We start from the raw sequence: 17,329 nt of genomic DNA on the forward strand, positions 1-17,329 counted from the left end.
ATAGCGAGCATGCAGCGAATTGCGCTATCTTCATGCATATATATGATGCCTGATAACTTCTGGAATTTCCACTTTATCATATGGAGTATATACATAATTCACATGAGCTCATGAATGACTCATCATGTCTGGTATCTGCTCTATCGCCAGGCCTCTCCGACAGAAAAGTTTTTTTGATTGTACCTTTACCCTAGTCCTCAATCGCCTTGGCCTTCTCTGTGTCTGAAAGAGCACGAGCTCGGGTTGCTTGCGTCAGCTCAGGGTTGTTTTCCACCAGAGTCTGGAAGTTTCGCTCGGCGTCCCACACCCAAATGCTGTCGGCTGCGAACAGCAGATCTATTTGTTCCAATGTGCGCTGGTTTGACTCGGGGTATAAAGCCCACACCATCGGGATCGTGATAACATTGGCAATTCCGAAAATATAAAGGGTCTTTTCTCCAATAGAATCGAACATAATGGGACAGAGGAGGGTCTAGAGAGGTTGCAAAATTAGTGTCCGAACAGTCATCAACTATTGGTCAGCGCGTACCAGCCAGCCATTTCCAATACTCCATCCCACTACACCCCATGCATTTCCTTTGGCACGAACCGAGAGTGGGAAGATTTCTGCAGGATACAGCCACGGAACCGCTGCCACAATGTGGTTAGTATCTTGAGATCCTCGCCATACGAAAGTGCGAATGAGCGTGTTGACTTACTGAGCCATGTCGCCCCAAAGACAGAAGTAAAAATAAAGACCATAGAGGCGGCAGCAGCACCATACGATGAAGCTTTGCTGGTATCTCCTGCAGCATTTGCCTGCTTACAGAGATAGGAGAAGCCTCCAGCAAGGAACATTGCAATGCCTTGTCCGACAGAGCCCCAGTACAAGGTCCAGCGACGGCCAATCCGGTCCAAGGTAAAGACACAGACTAAAGTTGAGAACTGCGAGCGGCATGAGCAATTAAAATCGACAAAGCTTTCCCAGTTACCCTTACCATGTAGAAGACATTGTTCAAACCGCTCACCCACTGGCTTTTCTCGGTGTCAAAGCCAGCCATTCGGAAGATGACAGGGGCATCTGCTCCCAGTTAGTCTCTTCTCATTATTGCTTCCCTTTAGATGCACCCTGGTCCTAGCACAGCAAAATTATGTCACTTACAAACTGTCACTCCAGCAATTCCTACCCATTCCTGCATGATTTGCAACCATACAACCAGCTGTACCCGGCGACCGATGTGAAGATTGCCCGAACCCCTCCCAGTGATCATGGAGAAGTATGAGGTGCTGTATTTCTGGGACCTTTCAAGCTCAGCCACGTTGCAGATATCCCGGAATTCAGCCTCCGCCTTGTCCCCGTCCTCGGGGCCTGTTCCACGCAATCGACCGAGAATGTAGCGTGCTTCCTCCTCGCGACCAACCTTGACCAACCATCTTGGAGACTCGGGGAAGAACCAGACGAGGCCCAGCAATAGGAATAAAAGAATGATTTGGAATGCAATCGGAAACCGCCAACGTATAGCTGAACGTCCTTCATCGATGAAAGAAAGGCCGCTGGGGCATGCTCTTAGTACGAATCGATCCGATGTGGTGTAAAGGGTCTGTAATCTGACGACTCACAATTCTAACCAATATGCAACCACGACACCGAAGATGTTCAATGTGAATTCGATTGCGATAAATTGACCCCGAGATGTGTGCTCGGCCGTTTCCGTTGCCCACACAGGAACAATTGCATTCAGAACGCCGGTGCCAATGCCGTTAATCAACCGAGCTAGTCATCATCAGTTCTGTCAGACAAGAAAGATATGCCCAAGGTTATCATAGGCGCGGGCAGGACATACCGCAGATGATCCATTGATGATTCATAGCTGAGCATTGCAGTGCAGCACCAACAATGGCCCACACTGATCCAACTGCAATACTCTTCAACCGTCCTATTCTTTCGCCAATCCAGCCCCCGAAAAGAGCACCGACTAGGGTGCCTAAATAATAGACGGAGACAATGCCCCCCTGGAGCAGACTGTCGGTGACAACGGGGACATTCGTGTCACCGTTTATATTCGCTCCATAGCCTATGCCCATAAGCTCGAGATAATCGCTGGAATTGTTCACTCCCCCCATCATCCCTTGGTCATAGCCAAAGAAGAATATAGCCAAGGCAGCCACGCAGTTGATGGCGACCAGCAGTTTCCGCTTCTCCAACTTGTGGGCTACATTCCACCTATGGATTTGGTCCGCCATGTTGGTTAGACAGATGGGCAACTAGGATATAAATCCCAGAAAGGAAAAGAAAGAAGAAAATCTAGGGTGGTAAAAAGGGTCTGCAAGCTGCAGAGAGATATGATATGATACATTTTATTGTTGGGGGTTATTGGAACTTTTATACATTCCCGGCGGCTGTACCCCAGATCAAGTTTGTCGAACCCCAACGTGGGGAATCCGGGGAGACACGCCTACACGCACTTTACAGTCACGATTCCTTGATAATTACTGACGGGCTTCACGGCGTTTTCTCCGTTATGGCGCACGTGTTCTCCACTTGGACCCGAGCAACTAATCCTAGTCTGTTTTAGTTTATCAAGTTCCAGTCTTCGAGGGCACGTGCCGGTAGAGACGCCGTTGTTGCCCGCGCACATGCCCTAATGCCAGCTCCACCCAGACCACTGGGAGGACAATGTCATTGTGGATAGACTCGTCACGATTTCCCCATTCACACTGGATCGCGAAGAGTATCAGAATAGACTAACTTCGATGGATGTCATAGGCCGACTAAGGTCGGACATCAGCCCAAAGTGGGTATGTAGTGCTGTTGTCCGTACCGGAAAACCAACTGGAGTTCGCAGGGGACACAGCAGATTGCCATGGGCTATGGCGAAATAATATTTTCATCGTGAGTGAGTGAGTGAATGTCGCTGGTTGCTATTCTCACGACACCAATGAAAACCTCAACACTTCCCTTTAATCCTGTGATGTGATCCACCAGTATCATCAGAAAGGCAGTATTTCCGACTCCCAGGGATTGCGGTTACTGTCATTTTGGGTTGAGCTGCCACCCTGAGATCGACGATACCACAATCGGATTCCTGACCCGTCAGGCAGGGCACCCGCACGCATTGCACTGATACGTGCACGCTCAGGGACAAGTTCACCCGGTGTAAGACCCTCCGATTCAATGGCAATCATCCGACTCACAACAAAAGCCGTCCCTGAGCTTGTCCAGGCCCCCTCCTGAAGCTGCCATCTCTGCAATAGCTGCACCGCTTCTCTCCGAATATGCCAATCACGGCACCGGAAAGCACAAAGGTAAAGGGGTGGGATCATACCCATCCCGACGGAGAATGTTGGCATGGGAGACTGACTGAAGTCGGAAGAGAGGACAGACTTGGCAAGCTGGACCACACGCTGGAAGTTTGATGTGAAAGAGTCAAATCTGCTCTCTCCCTCATTTTGCCTGCTATCTGTTGAGACTCGGATGAAGATGATCTCGGTCCATAAGTTGAGGGCCGCTAGTGTATGACGATCTCTTGATGATAGTAGAACCTTCTTGCGAGTGAGCGATGTGGTTAATTCTGTCTTCCAAGTCTGGAGCTTCTGCAAGATCGCTTCTTGGTGTTTATCGAGGATCTCCCTAGCCACCACCATCTTACTGTTCTCGGGATCGTTCTCGCAGACGAGCCACGCAAGACCAATCAAGAGATTACATGCGTCCTCGAGGGAATGTACAGGCTTGCACCAAACCGGGTTGCCGAGAGCCATAGATTGAACGATGGAGTGCTCATGGTTCAAGGAAGCTGCCTCAGGCTCCCGGAGACTCGCCCAGTGCAGCTCTAAATGGTAGAATACATCCGTCAACGCTGGTCCATAGTCCAGCTTCTTCTTAGTATTACTTAAGTATGTCTCCTGGAGGAGACGGGTGCCATGCCGTAGATGACAACTGGCTGCATCGGTGTCGCCTTGGAGGAATGCAAAAGAGACGAAAAGAACGCAAGTGACCAAGGTGATAAGGACATGAGAATCCTGCCGACAGCTGGCACTTTGCAGCCTTTGCTGTAAACAAATAATGGCCTTGTTACATTGTCGAAGGGGGAACAAGTGAGGATCATTCGGTTTGCCCGAATTCTGTGCAGACTGTGTTGTGCTAAAACTTCGATGAAGGGCACTGATGGCAATGATCGCATGACGGACAGCCGGCTCCACCTCGCTAAATTGATGAACCATTCGACGCCAAAATTCGAGTGGAAAGTAGCCTGAGCATTGCGAAGCCGTGCTGGAGCGAAAGAGACCCAGATACCAACGTTCGGATAGCGACAAATCGGCCTGGCTCGGATCGACTAGAAGGCGGGAAATCCAGGCGCCGCAGTCCTTCGCCACAGTGAGTTGGTTCTTCTGAACTTCAAGCTTTATCTTGCAAGGGACATCAACGGTGGCATTAGTAGTTTTCCAGGCTCGAGTCCGTCGATCGATGGTCTCCTCATAGCCGCCGCACTCGCGTCCTGCGCTGACACAGGTGCGACAGTGCGGGCGAGCCTCGTCACATTTCTTACGCCGAGCCCTATCAAGCTGGGAATTAGTACTAGAATACCTATGCTATCAATCGCTTTCATCATGCTTCCAGGCCAGGGGCAGCCAGGGCGATATCCTAAATCGGATCTTTCTGCGTCGTTGGGCGATCTTACTTGCAGGTCACACAGCCAGTGCGCACCTTGGGACGGCTCGTCCGCGACTTTCGTTCCTTGGGTGGTATGTGCAGCAGGTCCATTTTTATATTTTCGTGGGCCTCTTCTAGATTTCGCTCGTACAAGTTCATTGTGCAAGTGACAGGTCGGCATGAGGGGAAAAGAGGTGGGCTCCAGCGGTTCTGCCGAGAGGAGTGGAGACTGCTACCGAACTATCGTCCAAGATCGGCGATTTTACTCGACTTCATTGGCCCAGATGCTCGAACGAGGAGAATTTGGGTCGGTTCTCGGTCGGTCGGCGTATATGCAGGCCATCCTTTGGAGCTGCGAGGCCTTTTAAGTGCGTGTCCTCAATGGATAGCTTGGTGTGAATGAGCTGAGCTGGTAACAAAGGTACCATCGCAGTAACCATTTGGATTGGTCGTGAATCTTTCAAATTAATTACAGGAATGAGCGTCCTTATATATTCCTTCCTCCTATCCGTGGTAATTTCCTCTCGGGCCTCTGCCATAACAACTTGACCACTCCATCTATAATTATTCCGGGGTACATGTGTTGCTGTCCTTCGGAGCATAGTCCTTGGTCTGGTAGTAGCGCCTGCTGTCAGATTATACTCGCACGAAGTGAAACAGAGGATAATAACTTACACACTTCACACACCCGAGGGATGGGCCATGTTCAGTATAAGAACCTTGAAATTGACACCCCTGCCGGGCACTCTTCACTAAAGGACAATCGCTACGAGCCTGCGAACTGTTCGAAACTGGCCTTTGCTTTGTTTAGGTACATATATGGCCAGCTAAGCATAATCTCTGGAGTTCCACGACAGAGCACCTACAAATGAGATAGCATAATTATTCCAGAGATGTCTATACTCCAGGATATTTGTGACTTCGCTGCGAGGGATAGTGACATTGCACGCCTGCCCAATCTCCCGAAAAGCAAGTTCAATTATATCGTCTGTGGCAGGTACACAGCTCGGACTGCTATAACCTGCACTGCCATGACCTTCGTCTTCGATGAATTTTCACATTGCCGCACCTCTGCCAGTGAAAGGGAGCCGAAAATGAAGGGGAGGTGGGCCAAGGAAATACGCATGTTAGAAAGATGGATGTGAAATTAGATGTGGGAGAAAAAGGTGAGATTGGGGTCGTCAGCTCCTCTATATAGCTGCGAAATTGCAAACGACTTCCTAGACCTCCTCGATGCTGAGGTTGGATTGTGCAACTACTATTGAGCCTATTCAAGTGGGTCAGGGTTTCGACCTGACGATCTATTATGCAAATATATCTCCGGTCCCCTTGAACAAGTGGTGATGCTCTCCTGACCGTCAGGACTAACATGCGGTGTACGTACAAAGGATCCACGGATTTACCGATAATAATCGATAGAGTTAGTCTAATGTGGATCAGTAAATAGTCCGCAGAGTGGTGAGTCGATCTGCTCCAGCACAAGGATATGGGGGCTTTGGTAAGTTCATGAAATTGTTATCATTCGACTACGATAACTTCCACGTTTGTGTACCAACAGCTGAGATCAAGGGAGAGGAAGATAGCTAGTTACTAGCCACATCTAAATAGAGTATAAGAATCTTGAAAAGGGCAGGATCTGGAAAGCTGTTATATTGGTACTGAGATAGGGTGGTGAAAAGACTATGCGGATCCCTGTGGGTGTGTTCGTATATCACTTCTAAAACTTTTGCCAGCTACACAACACGAAGTATACGGTGTACAAAAGATACTACTCGGTATGTGCATAGGGATTGAACCCCTTGCCACAGTGGTTCCGACAGCTCCACCCACGATCTTGAGGCACCCTACCTCTGTAATTATTCTTGGCCAAGTCACGATCATCATTATTTTGGTGGCGCGGCTGAACTTCAGCCGTCGTGAAAATGGGTCGAAAGCTACCGCGAAATCGCCGGAACCTATTTGTGAGCTGCATAAGATCGGCGTTCTAGTTCGTGTATCCCTAGTTGACAACCCAGTTCAATTCTGGTAGACAAGTCGGAGAAGCACTGCGTCAAAACAATCCATCATGTCACCAAAACACAACAGAATTCCAATAGTCCAACTGAGCTAGTAAAGAGAATCCTACTTGCTATTGCATTTTACAAAGACAGTGAAGTTGCCAGTGCTCGTGAAGCAATTACACGCTAAATAAGGCTACAAGTGGTATCCTCAGAAGGCAAAGGCAGGGTGTCTGGTCGACGAAGATACGCTATTTCACCATATATCTCTTGGCATTTTGTTTCTGTTCAACATTTCAATGATCCCTCAAGCCTACAGTCAACCGCTGCAACATTCTGATAGCCCACTTTGATGTTCCATCTTGCTCTCTGTGTTTGTATCACGCAGGGACGACAATGCCTCCATCCTTCCACGAGCTGCCATCATAAATCGTGGCTGCAATGGCACCGGCAGGGTTCAATTTCTTGTAAAACAGAGTCACTTTACCATTGACAGAAACAGCAGTAAAGTGTGTTCCGGGATAAAAGGGTGCAACCTGAACGCTTTTCCCATCAAGATAGTCCTTGATATTGGGAGGGCTGCTCCTGTCCGCGTAGAAGACATGTTTCTTGCCATTATTCACCGTAGCAAGGGGAGTACTATTTTCCACTTCACTTGCTGGGATAAGGACCTTCTTGTCTGGGCACGGAAAACTAGTCAGATATTTTCGATGTGGACATGTTCGTGAAGGGTATGCATACCATGCCATTTGCTGTCCTGACTGACCCAGTGATTGATATTTTCTTGATGATCCTGGTAATACAAATCGATGGTCCCTTTGACGATACTACTTGCCAGATCGGTTCCTGGGAGGGCCAGAGTGTTCTCAGGTAACACGGTCTCAGTTTTCCACGGACTCTTCGGGGTACGGCGAATCTCGGTGATTTGTAACTGATTACCGTTCGGTCTATTTGATGTCAGTAGCATTCCAAGAAGTGTTGTAAATGGGAGGTCTGACGTGTTGTAGTAGGCCCATTGGGATCCATCTGGATTCCACTCGGAGCCATTGAAAGCTCCACCGGTAATCCGGGAGGTTGACGCAGGGTTTGTCGAAATTCCATCAACCTTCCCATCTTTCCAGGTCCCCTCAGAAAGGATCTTGACTCTGTCGGCAACTTTAGCGCTGCGGTCAAGATATACAACATGGATCTATGCTCAGACATCAGTTGACGACACGGCTCCTGGTTACCCCTGGCTGTGAGACTTATACATACGGTCGACTTGTTTTGGAAATCCGCATCGTGTTCGACATAGTATGCGGTCAGGGCTGAGCCACCAGAGGCAGCATTGCTAGTAACCGTCGAAGCCTTCGCCGTCCAGCTTGAGCCCGACGCAGAGTGGGCTTCGAGGATATCCTGCCCGTTCTGATAATAAAGAAAGCTGTCTTTGCCATCGGTTGTGACAGCAGCCAGCGCAGTGTTAAGGAGGGAGCTCATTCTGTGAGGTGGAGTTGGCTGTATAATGGAACTATGCTTTCTGGTAGAAAAGAAACGGATGCTTCGTTCAGATTGAATAGATGATCAGGCTAGGCTTTATATCTTGGAAGGAGTGACTTTGTGGCACCCAACTACAAAGACAACAGGAACGCCATTATGAGGTCAATAGCAATCAAGATGGTGTGCTTAAGAAATGTCTAGGGTGCGGGGGACACAAGTGTTGGCTGAAAAACAATGCCATCCTGTGAGATGTACTAGACCTTAGGAAGAGGGCGAGTAAGAGACCGAGCGAAAATATCATGCATATGCCGATACCATTTGGCGGATTGCTCGCTCTATGACTGGGCCATGCTCTCCTCACAAGTTCCGAAAGAAGAACAGGTTCTGAAGATCTCCCTTCAGTCCAGACATTACTACCCCTCATGAGGTGAGATGATGCGTTTCTCCATAGTATCATCCATGCACGTGTGTGTTGTACGTATCTCTGAGCCCAGTTCAGTATTACATCTGGTGGCATTATCATTTGCTAGGTGCAATGGTCAAACCAGCATGGCTGGCTGATGTGGGTGAGGTGGAGAGTTCAAGTGGAAATCATAGGGACCAGTGGCATACCCATCCATGCGTCTTTACATCACGGACTGCAATGAATTTGATGAGGTGCATTACCATTATAAATCGAAACTGTGCTGTACACTAGGCCATGCAGCTCGTGAAATAACCGTTTCGAACTTGAACTTGCTGGACCTGCTCCAGTCACGACATAAAGGCACACATGTATCATAAATTCCATTTGCAGTTTTAGAATCTCCCTTTTGTGGCTAGCAGAAGTAATGCCTATCTAAATAGTATCCTGGGGGCGACGCGTTTTGAAAGCATATGCCACACGTTGGTTTATGGCGCGAGTAATTTACGTGTAAGCCATGCAAAGAACTGCAGCAAACCGCGTCTTGTTGCACGTTCATTCGCCAACTGTTATTCACGGTGCGCAAGTTTGAAGTCATGCATTAGGGCCAACTCCTTCACCAACCGGACATCACGGAAAGCGAGATCCATGCAGGCCAGTCTGGATCATGTCCATCTTCTCTTTGTCACTTAACTGACACAACACAACCTTTCCGTACTCTCTGCGTCGCTCCCGCGCATCGAGTACGATGCGGGCTTGTCAACGATGAGGATAAGTGGAAACCTCTCAGGTGCCCCCTACTATTAGGCCATCTAGTGACTTCTATAGTCAAAATTTGTGGATTGGGTAACTTGTACAAATTCAGCCTTAGAGTAACTTGACCGTATGCACAGAAGCTTTTGCATATCTTTTGTGGCAGTCATGTAGGTATCGACCCACGCCTCTGAGATTATCAGCTTAGAAAGCAAGTGCGCCACATCCCAATAGTATTAGCTGAAAGCAGAGCTATCGTTATAAACTGGACTAGATCCCTATTCCCACTGGTCATTGCCAAGACACCCCAGGTTGCTGTGTCATATTCAGCCATTTCCCACATTTAAGCGCGGAGAGCTACCACGCGTTAGCTAAGAATAGGAAAAAAAGAAAAAAAAAAAAGGAAAGAAAAAAAACAGGAGGCAGCAAAGGCACGAAGAAGAGGTTTCCTCGGAATATAGCATGATGATCATTTTTAACGTGGATCCAAGTCATTGGACGCACCAGGACCTCCAAGCGATCAGTAATCGTTATGCCTATGGAATGTCTGCTAGGTCTTGCCATGGCTCCTAGCCGAACCTGGCTCTTCAACGACGGTTAAGCTGAGGGAAAGAGACAGACATCTCTCCATATTTGTCAGTAAACTACTTGGGGAACTCCATGACCTACAACAAATCGGTTTTGGCTTACAATGCAAGCGTTACTGGAGTAAGGTCCCCGAGCCGTATGCCTTTGCTGTTGCTCCATCTTCAGTCTCAGCCGCCTAATTGGAAATGCCGGCCCCTCTAATAACTGAGCAACGCCAAGGAAACACGAACTGCCTATCATATAGCAAGTGCTCCTCAGCTAGCCATCGTGATTAATGCTTCTGCTGCTGCAATAGGCATTTACTACCCTGGCTGAAGCGTTAAAGAGCCAATGAAGGATCTTTAATGTTAGGCCATATTCTCGGCATGCAGGGACCCATATAGAGCCTGAAGCAAATATGACTTGGACATTCTTCTTTTTCTCTTTTTTTCCGCCGCCTCAGAAAACCTTGACCTAAGTCCTTTAATATTTATTACTCCATTTTTCAATGCTTGTATCTCGATGCTCTTCGAGATAGAAACGTGTGCTTTGTTCAAGCTTCTGACTTGTGGGTCTGCAAATGGTGGACACCAGACGAAAAGAAACTCTGTTGGCTCAGAGATTACACTGTGCGAGCTGGTCCTGTCCCCACGAAGAAGACGCATTATAGCAGTGCTCGCCTGCAGTGAGGTCATGAAATAGCAGTGTAGCTGCTATCTTAAAAGACCGTCTTATCCTTTGCGGCATACGCAAGGATTCTCTTCGTAAGATGCGAATGGTGGTGTGGAATGTAACTATATTTTTGCTTGGTATTCAACATATCAAGCATGCAAAGACTATCAATGGCAGTCGCCCAATCTCCTTTGTTTGACTTTTACATAAAAGAAAAAAGAGATGAAAAAAAGGCAATGTTACTGGTTATATCTTTATACATGTCTTGTGTGTTCTTGTTAATTACCTGCTGTCCCTGTTTGAGTGTTCTCTCGCTGCATGGTCCTTCACTTGATTCAAAGCTAATAATATCCCTCCATCAAACATGAACCTCCCATCCAGTAACTAATTCAAAAGACGCGCAACGAGGTTTAAGGATTTTTAGTATATACCAACTGACTTTACAATCTCTATCCCCATTTGGCTTTCCTCTTGGCTTCATATTTCGCTTCTGTATCACGCGTATTTTAAAGAGTCTAACAATAGTCTCCCAATATCATACCAAGACGACCTTGAACAGAGCGTACACCAAGTAGTTATAAGTATTATGTAATAGTTCTATTTGCCTAATTCATATCAAGGCGTACATCGTATAATCATAACTGATTCTACAAATACGAATAAAACCAAAACGTAGTAGATCCCGATACTCAAACACTCCTCGCAGGATCATCACTCGAATAAACCGACATCTCCACCTGTTTCGTAATCCCCCGATCCGACCGATTCGACGAAGTCTGATGGCTACCGATAACCGTATTGTGCGAATAAGGGTTCAGGATGCGCTCAATACTACACGTTTCGACATCATTATTCGTCGTCGCTAGTTTGCGGCGCGACTGAGCGGTATCATTCTCACCTGTGCGACGATTCCCGGTGAAGGGGCTGCGCAACTCATATGAACGGGAGAAGCTGTGGCTGGAGAATTTCTTGACGGAGGACATGACGAGCGGCCGGATGCAAGGGATCGACGAGGTGATGATGATCACGGCGTTTTCCACGTAGCCCCAGCGGATGAGCTCAATGCCGCCGGAGGCACCGAGATTTGTGATGCTGGGGAGTTGGTTCAGTTTTGTTGTTTTCACGATAGATGCTACCATGGCCCTGGGAATCGTTAGTAGGTGTGCGTTTCCTGTGCGCCAAAACTTGGAGGACTTACACAAGACCTAGACTGAGCAGAACAATCAACCCGAGCTTGACGCGCGTTTTCAGGTTAAGATTCCAAAAGACGGGGATGGGGAACACGGCCAGAAACAAGTCCGTGGCTGAGTTGACAGCTATTGCGCAATTAGTCGCAATCCTGAGAGTGTCAAGTGGCAAGGAGACGTACTGTTAGAGTAGTAGGCAAACTTGATGACTGCACTACTATCACCGCAAGTCGTCTTCACGGTCGGATCCCAGAGAATATTAACGTTACGACAGATGCTCAGAGGGAGGACAGCGGAGACGATGTTGCCGGAGAGCTGCCAGATCATGATAACCCATAATACGAATTTGTACGTTTTGTTGGAGCCGAGAATAGCGAGAAGGTATATGATAAAGGAGCAGCGGGCAATCGTAGTGCTCATAGTGACAATCGGAATCTCGATGGCGGTGTTTTTCAATACGGCTTCCATATCCTTGAGGGGCAGGGTCTCCAGGTTCTTGCCGAAGCCATGGTTAACCGACAAGGTCAAAAATACGGTTGCTACGATAGCCAGAAGCTAGAGGAGTCAGTGGACGTAATACTTTAGAAATATATGAGAGAGGCTAACAGGGGCAGAATAAGATAGATGATCAGTATAGAAGTGGTAAAGGGCACATACCATAGCAAGGATCATTAAAATGTCATCCACGCGGAATTGGCCGATCTTCAATTTAGCGAAGACCCTGAGAATGACAATCAACGCCGCAAGGGCCACTGCGACCCAGATTCCCTTCTGGAGGGTTGGGCCGCCATTGGGTTCACTTGCGCCCATGACTTTGCGCCCTGAACGGGACCTGGACGGTGAAGGAGTGTTACAGGGAGTGTACTTATTGACAGGGCCTATTCAGGGAAGACATGGTGGAGGCACAACAGTGTCAGTCATATTGGACTTGGCCTTGCCAGGCAGCTGGAGTGGCACATATAACTGGTTATGACATTTTAGAGTTTGAAGAAGAGATCTCAATCCGGGCACGAGATGCCTTGACTTTCCGGCTGGATCGAAGGATAAGCGAGCAGGAAACCAAGGTTAGCCCCAAATCTTCTAAGGATCCGGTATTGCTTGTGATTCGAAAGAAGAATCCTTGACAAATAGTGCTCTCGGCATCGGCTCCATATCCAGCCAGGTACCCGGGTTGTGGCTGATTTGAACGAAATCGGGCGCTCTCTTGGCTTACTCTTGACTATAGGGTTCGGTATTGCAAGCTGAGATTTGAGCATGTCTCTCAAGAACCAAATATTGGTGTGGGTCTTTATTGAACTTAAAAAATACCGACCACCAACCATCGGACGGGCCTCAATAGAACGAAAGAGGTTCCACTGTGCATGATGCACGCCCTGGCCGTTGCGCCGTGAGCTGCAGCCGTTTTATACAAATCCGGCGACGGTGGAATCTACAAGCATCGGCCAAAAATTCATGTCAAGGTCAATCTAGTCGATCAGAGGACCTGAAATTGTAGATCAAGCTGTTGACGACACTCATATTTGGACTATATGACAGAGACTTGCCACCGGATTAACGGAAATGACCCATTCCTTCCAGGGTCCGCCGGTTGTTCCAAACCCTTGCGCCGTTCGGCGTATACGAGTTTTCAGATTAAGGTGGGTTACATTGGTGCCGTGACTACTGCAAAAGAAAAAAAAAAAAAATAAAAATAAAAATAAATAGATAAAAATAAAAAGCAAGCCACCAAAGGAGCCGGGACCACAGAATCTATGCCCAGTTCGGCAAATACACGAGAAAAGGCTTGTTCTCCATCGTCGTGCCAATAATTGGAAGACTGGACTTTGTGGCAGACTCACAGACCAACAGATGAGCAGACTGATTGGCCGAGACCCACACCGCTCTAGGCAGAAACAGAGTTTTTCGGTCCAGATCCGGAAAGATTTTAGGGCTTCAGCTTGAGAAAAAAGGGATGAAGAGATGGAATGTTGGTTGGAGAACATCCTCGGCGTCTCAGGGCACTTTCCACGGCATTTCGTCCACCAGAAGGTATGTATATAAGTTCCCCTGGGATCAGATGTCGTGCCTGGCTTAATGTAAGTGCGGATCGATCTGGGGACGGACGTAACTGAGGACGGACAATGCTCCGAGCGATATATCTGATCACTGCCCGGATGTCGCCGGGAAATCGTGATCCATATCCACCCCGTCCATGACTCTTCGGTTCCTCCGCCCAGACTAGACGCTCTTGGGGAAACATCTCCGGACGCTGCTCATGAGGTTCCTGTCTAGGATGCCTCCGCCACGGACGATAGATGAAGATGCCTCCCCTGGTGCCTCGGTGTAGTGCAAAAGCGCCAAATTAATATGTGATATAAATTCACCCTTTTCCGAACCATTGCGACCGTGAGATTCTTGTATTCGTCGTAAAGCCTTCCTTGCTTCCTCATCGTTCTTCGCTCTCCCCGCGCCATCATGAAGGGCTCCTGGATGTTGGCCGCTGCCACGGCGGCTCTCACTTCCACAGCGTTTGCTGATGATTCGAACTGCTACTGCCTCCCTGGAGATAGCTGCTGGCCCTCCACGTCATCCTGGGAATCGCTCAACTCCACGGTCGGTGGTCGTTTGGTCGCAACCGTGCCCATTGGAAGCCCCTGCCATGATCCCAATTACGATGCCGCTGCTTGTGCGGCGTTGAAGTCCAACTGGACTACCCCACTGCCTCAGTATGTGCTGCCTGTTATTCTTGCTTAATTATTGCCAATTATGGCCTGCGATTCGATAAGGAGAGGATACTAACCGTAGTCATGGAATAGTCTCGAGTCGTCTTCCTCGATCATGCAGACCTACTTTGCCAACCAGAGTTGCGACCCCTTCACCGCGGAGTCGCGGCCGTGTCTGTTGGGCAACTTCGTCAGCTACGCAGTCAACGTCTCGTCCAGCGACGATGTCATTGCCGCGATTAACTTTGCCAAAGACAACAACATCCGTTTCGTTATCAAGAACACTGGTCATGAGTGAGTCCTCTGCGGAATTGCGCTATTTCTCGACAACGCTGACAAGATACCTCCAGCTATATGGGCCGTTCGACCGGCGCTGGCGCTCTCTCCGTGTGGACGCACCATTTGAATGATATTGAATACAAGGATTGGTCGGATTCATACTACCAAGGTCCCGCATTCAAGGTTTCCGCCGGTGTCATGGGATACCAGATCCTCAACGCTGCCCATGCAAAGGGACTCGCCGTTGTGACTGGTGAGTGCCCGACTGTCGGCCTCGCTGGTGGCTATATTCAGGGCGGCGGTCACTCTGCCCTGAGCACCAAGTTCGGCCTGGGAGCAGACAACACCTTGGCCTTCGAGGTTGTCACCGCCGACGGCCAGCTGGTCACTGCCTCTCGCTCCCAGAACTCTGATCTTTACTGGGCTCTGAGCGGCGGTGGTGCTGGTAACTACGGTGTGGTCATGTCCGTCACCGTCAGGGCTCACCCAGACGCCAAGATCTCCGGCGCTGGCCTCCAGTTCGCGGCCACTGCCAACACCACCGAGGCCTTCTGGAAAGCCGTCGCGAAGTTCCACACCCTTCTGCCCAACATGACCGATCAGGGCGTGACCGTTATCTACCAGATGGTTTCGGGCGTCTTTGCCATCAACCCCCTGACCGCGTACAACAAGACCACCGACGACGTCAAGGCCATCCTGGCCCCCTTCACCACGGCCCTCACGGACCTCGGCATCGCCTATAAGGTCTCCTACACCGAGTACGACTCCTACTACGACCACTACAACAAGTACATGGGCCCCCTGCCCTACGGCAACCTCGCAGTCGCCACCTACCAATACGGCGGCCGTCTGATCCCCCGTAACGTCCTCGAGAACAACCCCACCGGCATGGCCTCCGTGCTCCGCAACCTAACCAGCCACGGCGTCATCGCCGTCGGAGTCGGCATGAACGTCTCCCAGCCCGGCAACGTCTCCAACGCCATCTTCCCAGCCCTGCGCAACGCCGCAGTGACCATGCAAATCGGCACAAACTGGAACGAAACCGCCCCCTGGTCCCAAATGGTCGCCGACCAGTACAAGATCACGAACGAGTACGTACCTCAACTCGAGGCCGTCACCCCGGGAAGCGGCTGCTACCAAAACGAGGGCAACTTCCGCCAGCCTAACTGGAAGGAGACTTTCTTCGGCAGAAACTACTCGCCCTTGCTCTCGGTCAAGTCGAAGTGGGATCCTAATAACTTCTTCTATGTCCTTAAGGGTGTGGGCAGTGATGCCTGGACGGTTTCCGAGTCGGGCCGTATGTGTCGGTCTTAGTTGGTAATTGCGTTCTGGCGTTGGTTTTCATGTATATTACATAGACTGATAGACGGTTGTGATCGTTCTTTGATACCTGGTTATAAAAAGTTTATCTTCTAATACTCTATGAGAATTAATGAATATATCTTGCTGCAATTCAGCAGGTCTCCAATTCGTGCCTATCCTATATAGTAGACATCTGTATAGGACGAGTGAGCGAACGTATAGACGGACAAAAACACTATAGGACAGCACATGTTCTTTCGCCACTAATCTCTGGCATCTGGGCCCAGCCCATACATCCCAAAATATGAGAACAACATGATGACCAACCAAAGCGGCAGTGGTTACCGTATAAGCTCTGGCGTCGAAGCCACGGGTGCGATAAGGTTAAACTACGGCCCTTCTATGCATGAACCCTTCTCTAATAGGCATAATGTCCGTATATAAGTGACTAGCATTGCTAAGCAATCTTAGTGGATCATGGCATCAGATCTAGCGGGACCCAAAAAGGGGTTACTGGGATCACTGATATCACTTGAACCGAGGTTGTCAAACAAATAGGCAGATTCGATTAAGTATATGCATTATCTATGAACAGATGATGATCAGTCGAGATCGTGTAGGAGTGTTCTATGTGTCTTGTCCGGAAGCGATATCTAGTGTATTCCGCGCGGATTGGGGTAGTATTGCTTTTAAATCGGTGCTTCCAATGCCCCTAAATAGAGGAATCGTTCTTTCGTCTTCGAGTAGCGGTGGAATCGTCTTGTAGCTCAAGAAAGTCGCCTCGTTCGAGGTCGCTTTCGCCCAGCGCCTGGGATGACTCCTCTGGTCTCCCACTACTACTGTTGTCGGTGCCTCCGGTGGGACCTCTCTCATCCGTCATGTTTGGCTGATCGTACGCAGCAGGCAATTCCTCGTCGTAGCCATGCACACCTCCGACACTTTCCATGGTAAAGGGACTAGCCGTCGGAGCGTCCAGGGCACTCAGTTCCACCGGAGTGAAAACCCAAGGAAACAAAAACGCCCGAACAGGAATAAGCAACAAGATAATGACCGGAAAACCAATAGCAGCAATAGTCTGGGTGATAGCAAAGGTGGCACCAAACCCAATCAGCTCAATAATGACAAACAACCAAATGGACCAGCGTCGTTCCAAACGCTTCAGAGGATGCGACGAAGCAGTCAACCCGTGTTCTTGGGCCAGGAAAATCAGCTTCTGGGTAATACCATTTCCTTCAAGTGCTTGGACACCCATGACGAAGAAGAGTCCGGCTAAGACGCCCTGGGGGATCAGATGGATGACGATCAGTAGTGGCCCGGACATGGTGCCTAGCGTCATTATTCCCTGAGCTAGGTTGCTGAAG

General features: G+C 49.1%; 4 protein-coding genes across 4 annotated transcripts; 1 reads left to right on the forward strand and 3 right to left on the reverse strand.

Moving 5' to 3' along the window:
* Positions 1-190: 190 nt before the first annotated feature.
* AO090020000655 (uncharacterized protein) lies at positions 191-2,223 on the reverse strand (the record flags this gene model as incomplete). The annotated part of the gene is made up of 6 exons (XM_023237902.1): positions 191-472; positions 530-630; positions 699-1,010; positions 1,142-1,533; positions 1,600-1,753; positions 1,824-2,223. The coding sequence occupies 6 exons, from the start codon at positions 2,221-2,223 to the stop codon at positions 191-193; spliced, it is 1,641 nt and encodes a 546-aa protein (XP_023092930.1).
* Positions 2,224-2,970: 747 nt separating this feature from the next.
* Positions 2,971-4,741, reverse strand: AO090020000654 (Zn(II)2Cys6 transcription factor; the record flags this gene model as incomplete). Its single annotated transcript, XM_023237903.1, has 2 exons — positions 2,971-4,564; positions 4,659-4,741. The coding sequence occupies 2 exons, from the start codon at positions 4,739-4,741 to the stop codon at positions 2,971-2,973; spliced, it is 1,677 nt and encodes a 558-aa protein (XP_023092929.1).
* A 6,446-nt stretch (positions 4,742-11,187) lies between these two features.
* On the reverse strand, positions 11,188-12,153 carry AO090020000652 (uncharacterized protein; the record flags this gene model as incomplete). Its single annotated transcript, XM_001824882.3, has 3 exons — positions 11,188-11,641; positions 11,697-11,814; positions 11,868-12,153. 3 exons carry the CDS (start codon positions 12,151-12,153, stop codon positions 11,188-11,190), a joined length of 858 nt encoding a protein of 285 aa, XP_001824934.3.
* A 1,986-nt stretch (positions 12,154-14,139) lies between these two features.
* Positions 14,140-15,980, forward strand: AO090020000650 (putative isoamyl alcohol oxidase; the record flags this gene model as incomplete). The annotated part of the gene is made up of 3 exons (XM_001824881.3): positions 14,140-14,390; positions 14,481-14,681; positions 14,738-15,980. 3 exons carry the CDS (start codon positions 14,140-14,142, stop codon positions 15,978-15,980), a joined length of 1,695 nt encoding a protein of 564 aa, XP_001824933.1.
* Between the last annotated feature and the right edge of the window lie 1,349 nt (positions 15,981-17,329).

Source organism: Aspergillus oryzae, chromosome 6, assembly GCF_000184455.2.
Source record: "Aspergillus oryzae RIB40 DNA, chromosome 6".
Classification (NCBI taxonomy): domain Eukaryota; kingdom Fungi; phylum Ascomycota; class Eurotiomycetes; order Eurotiales; family Aspergillaceae; genus Aspergillus; species Aspergillus oryzae.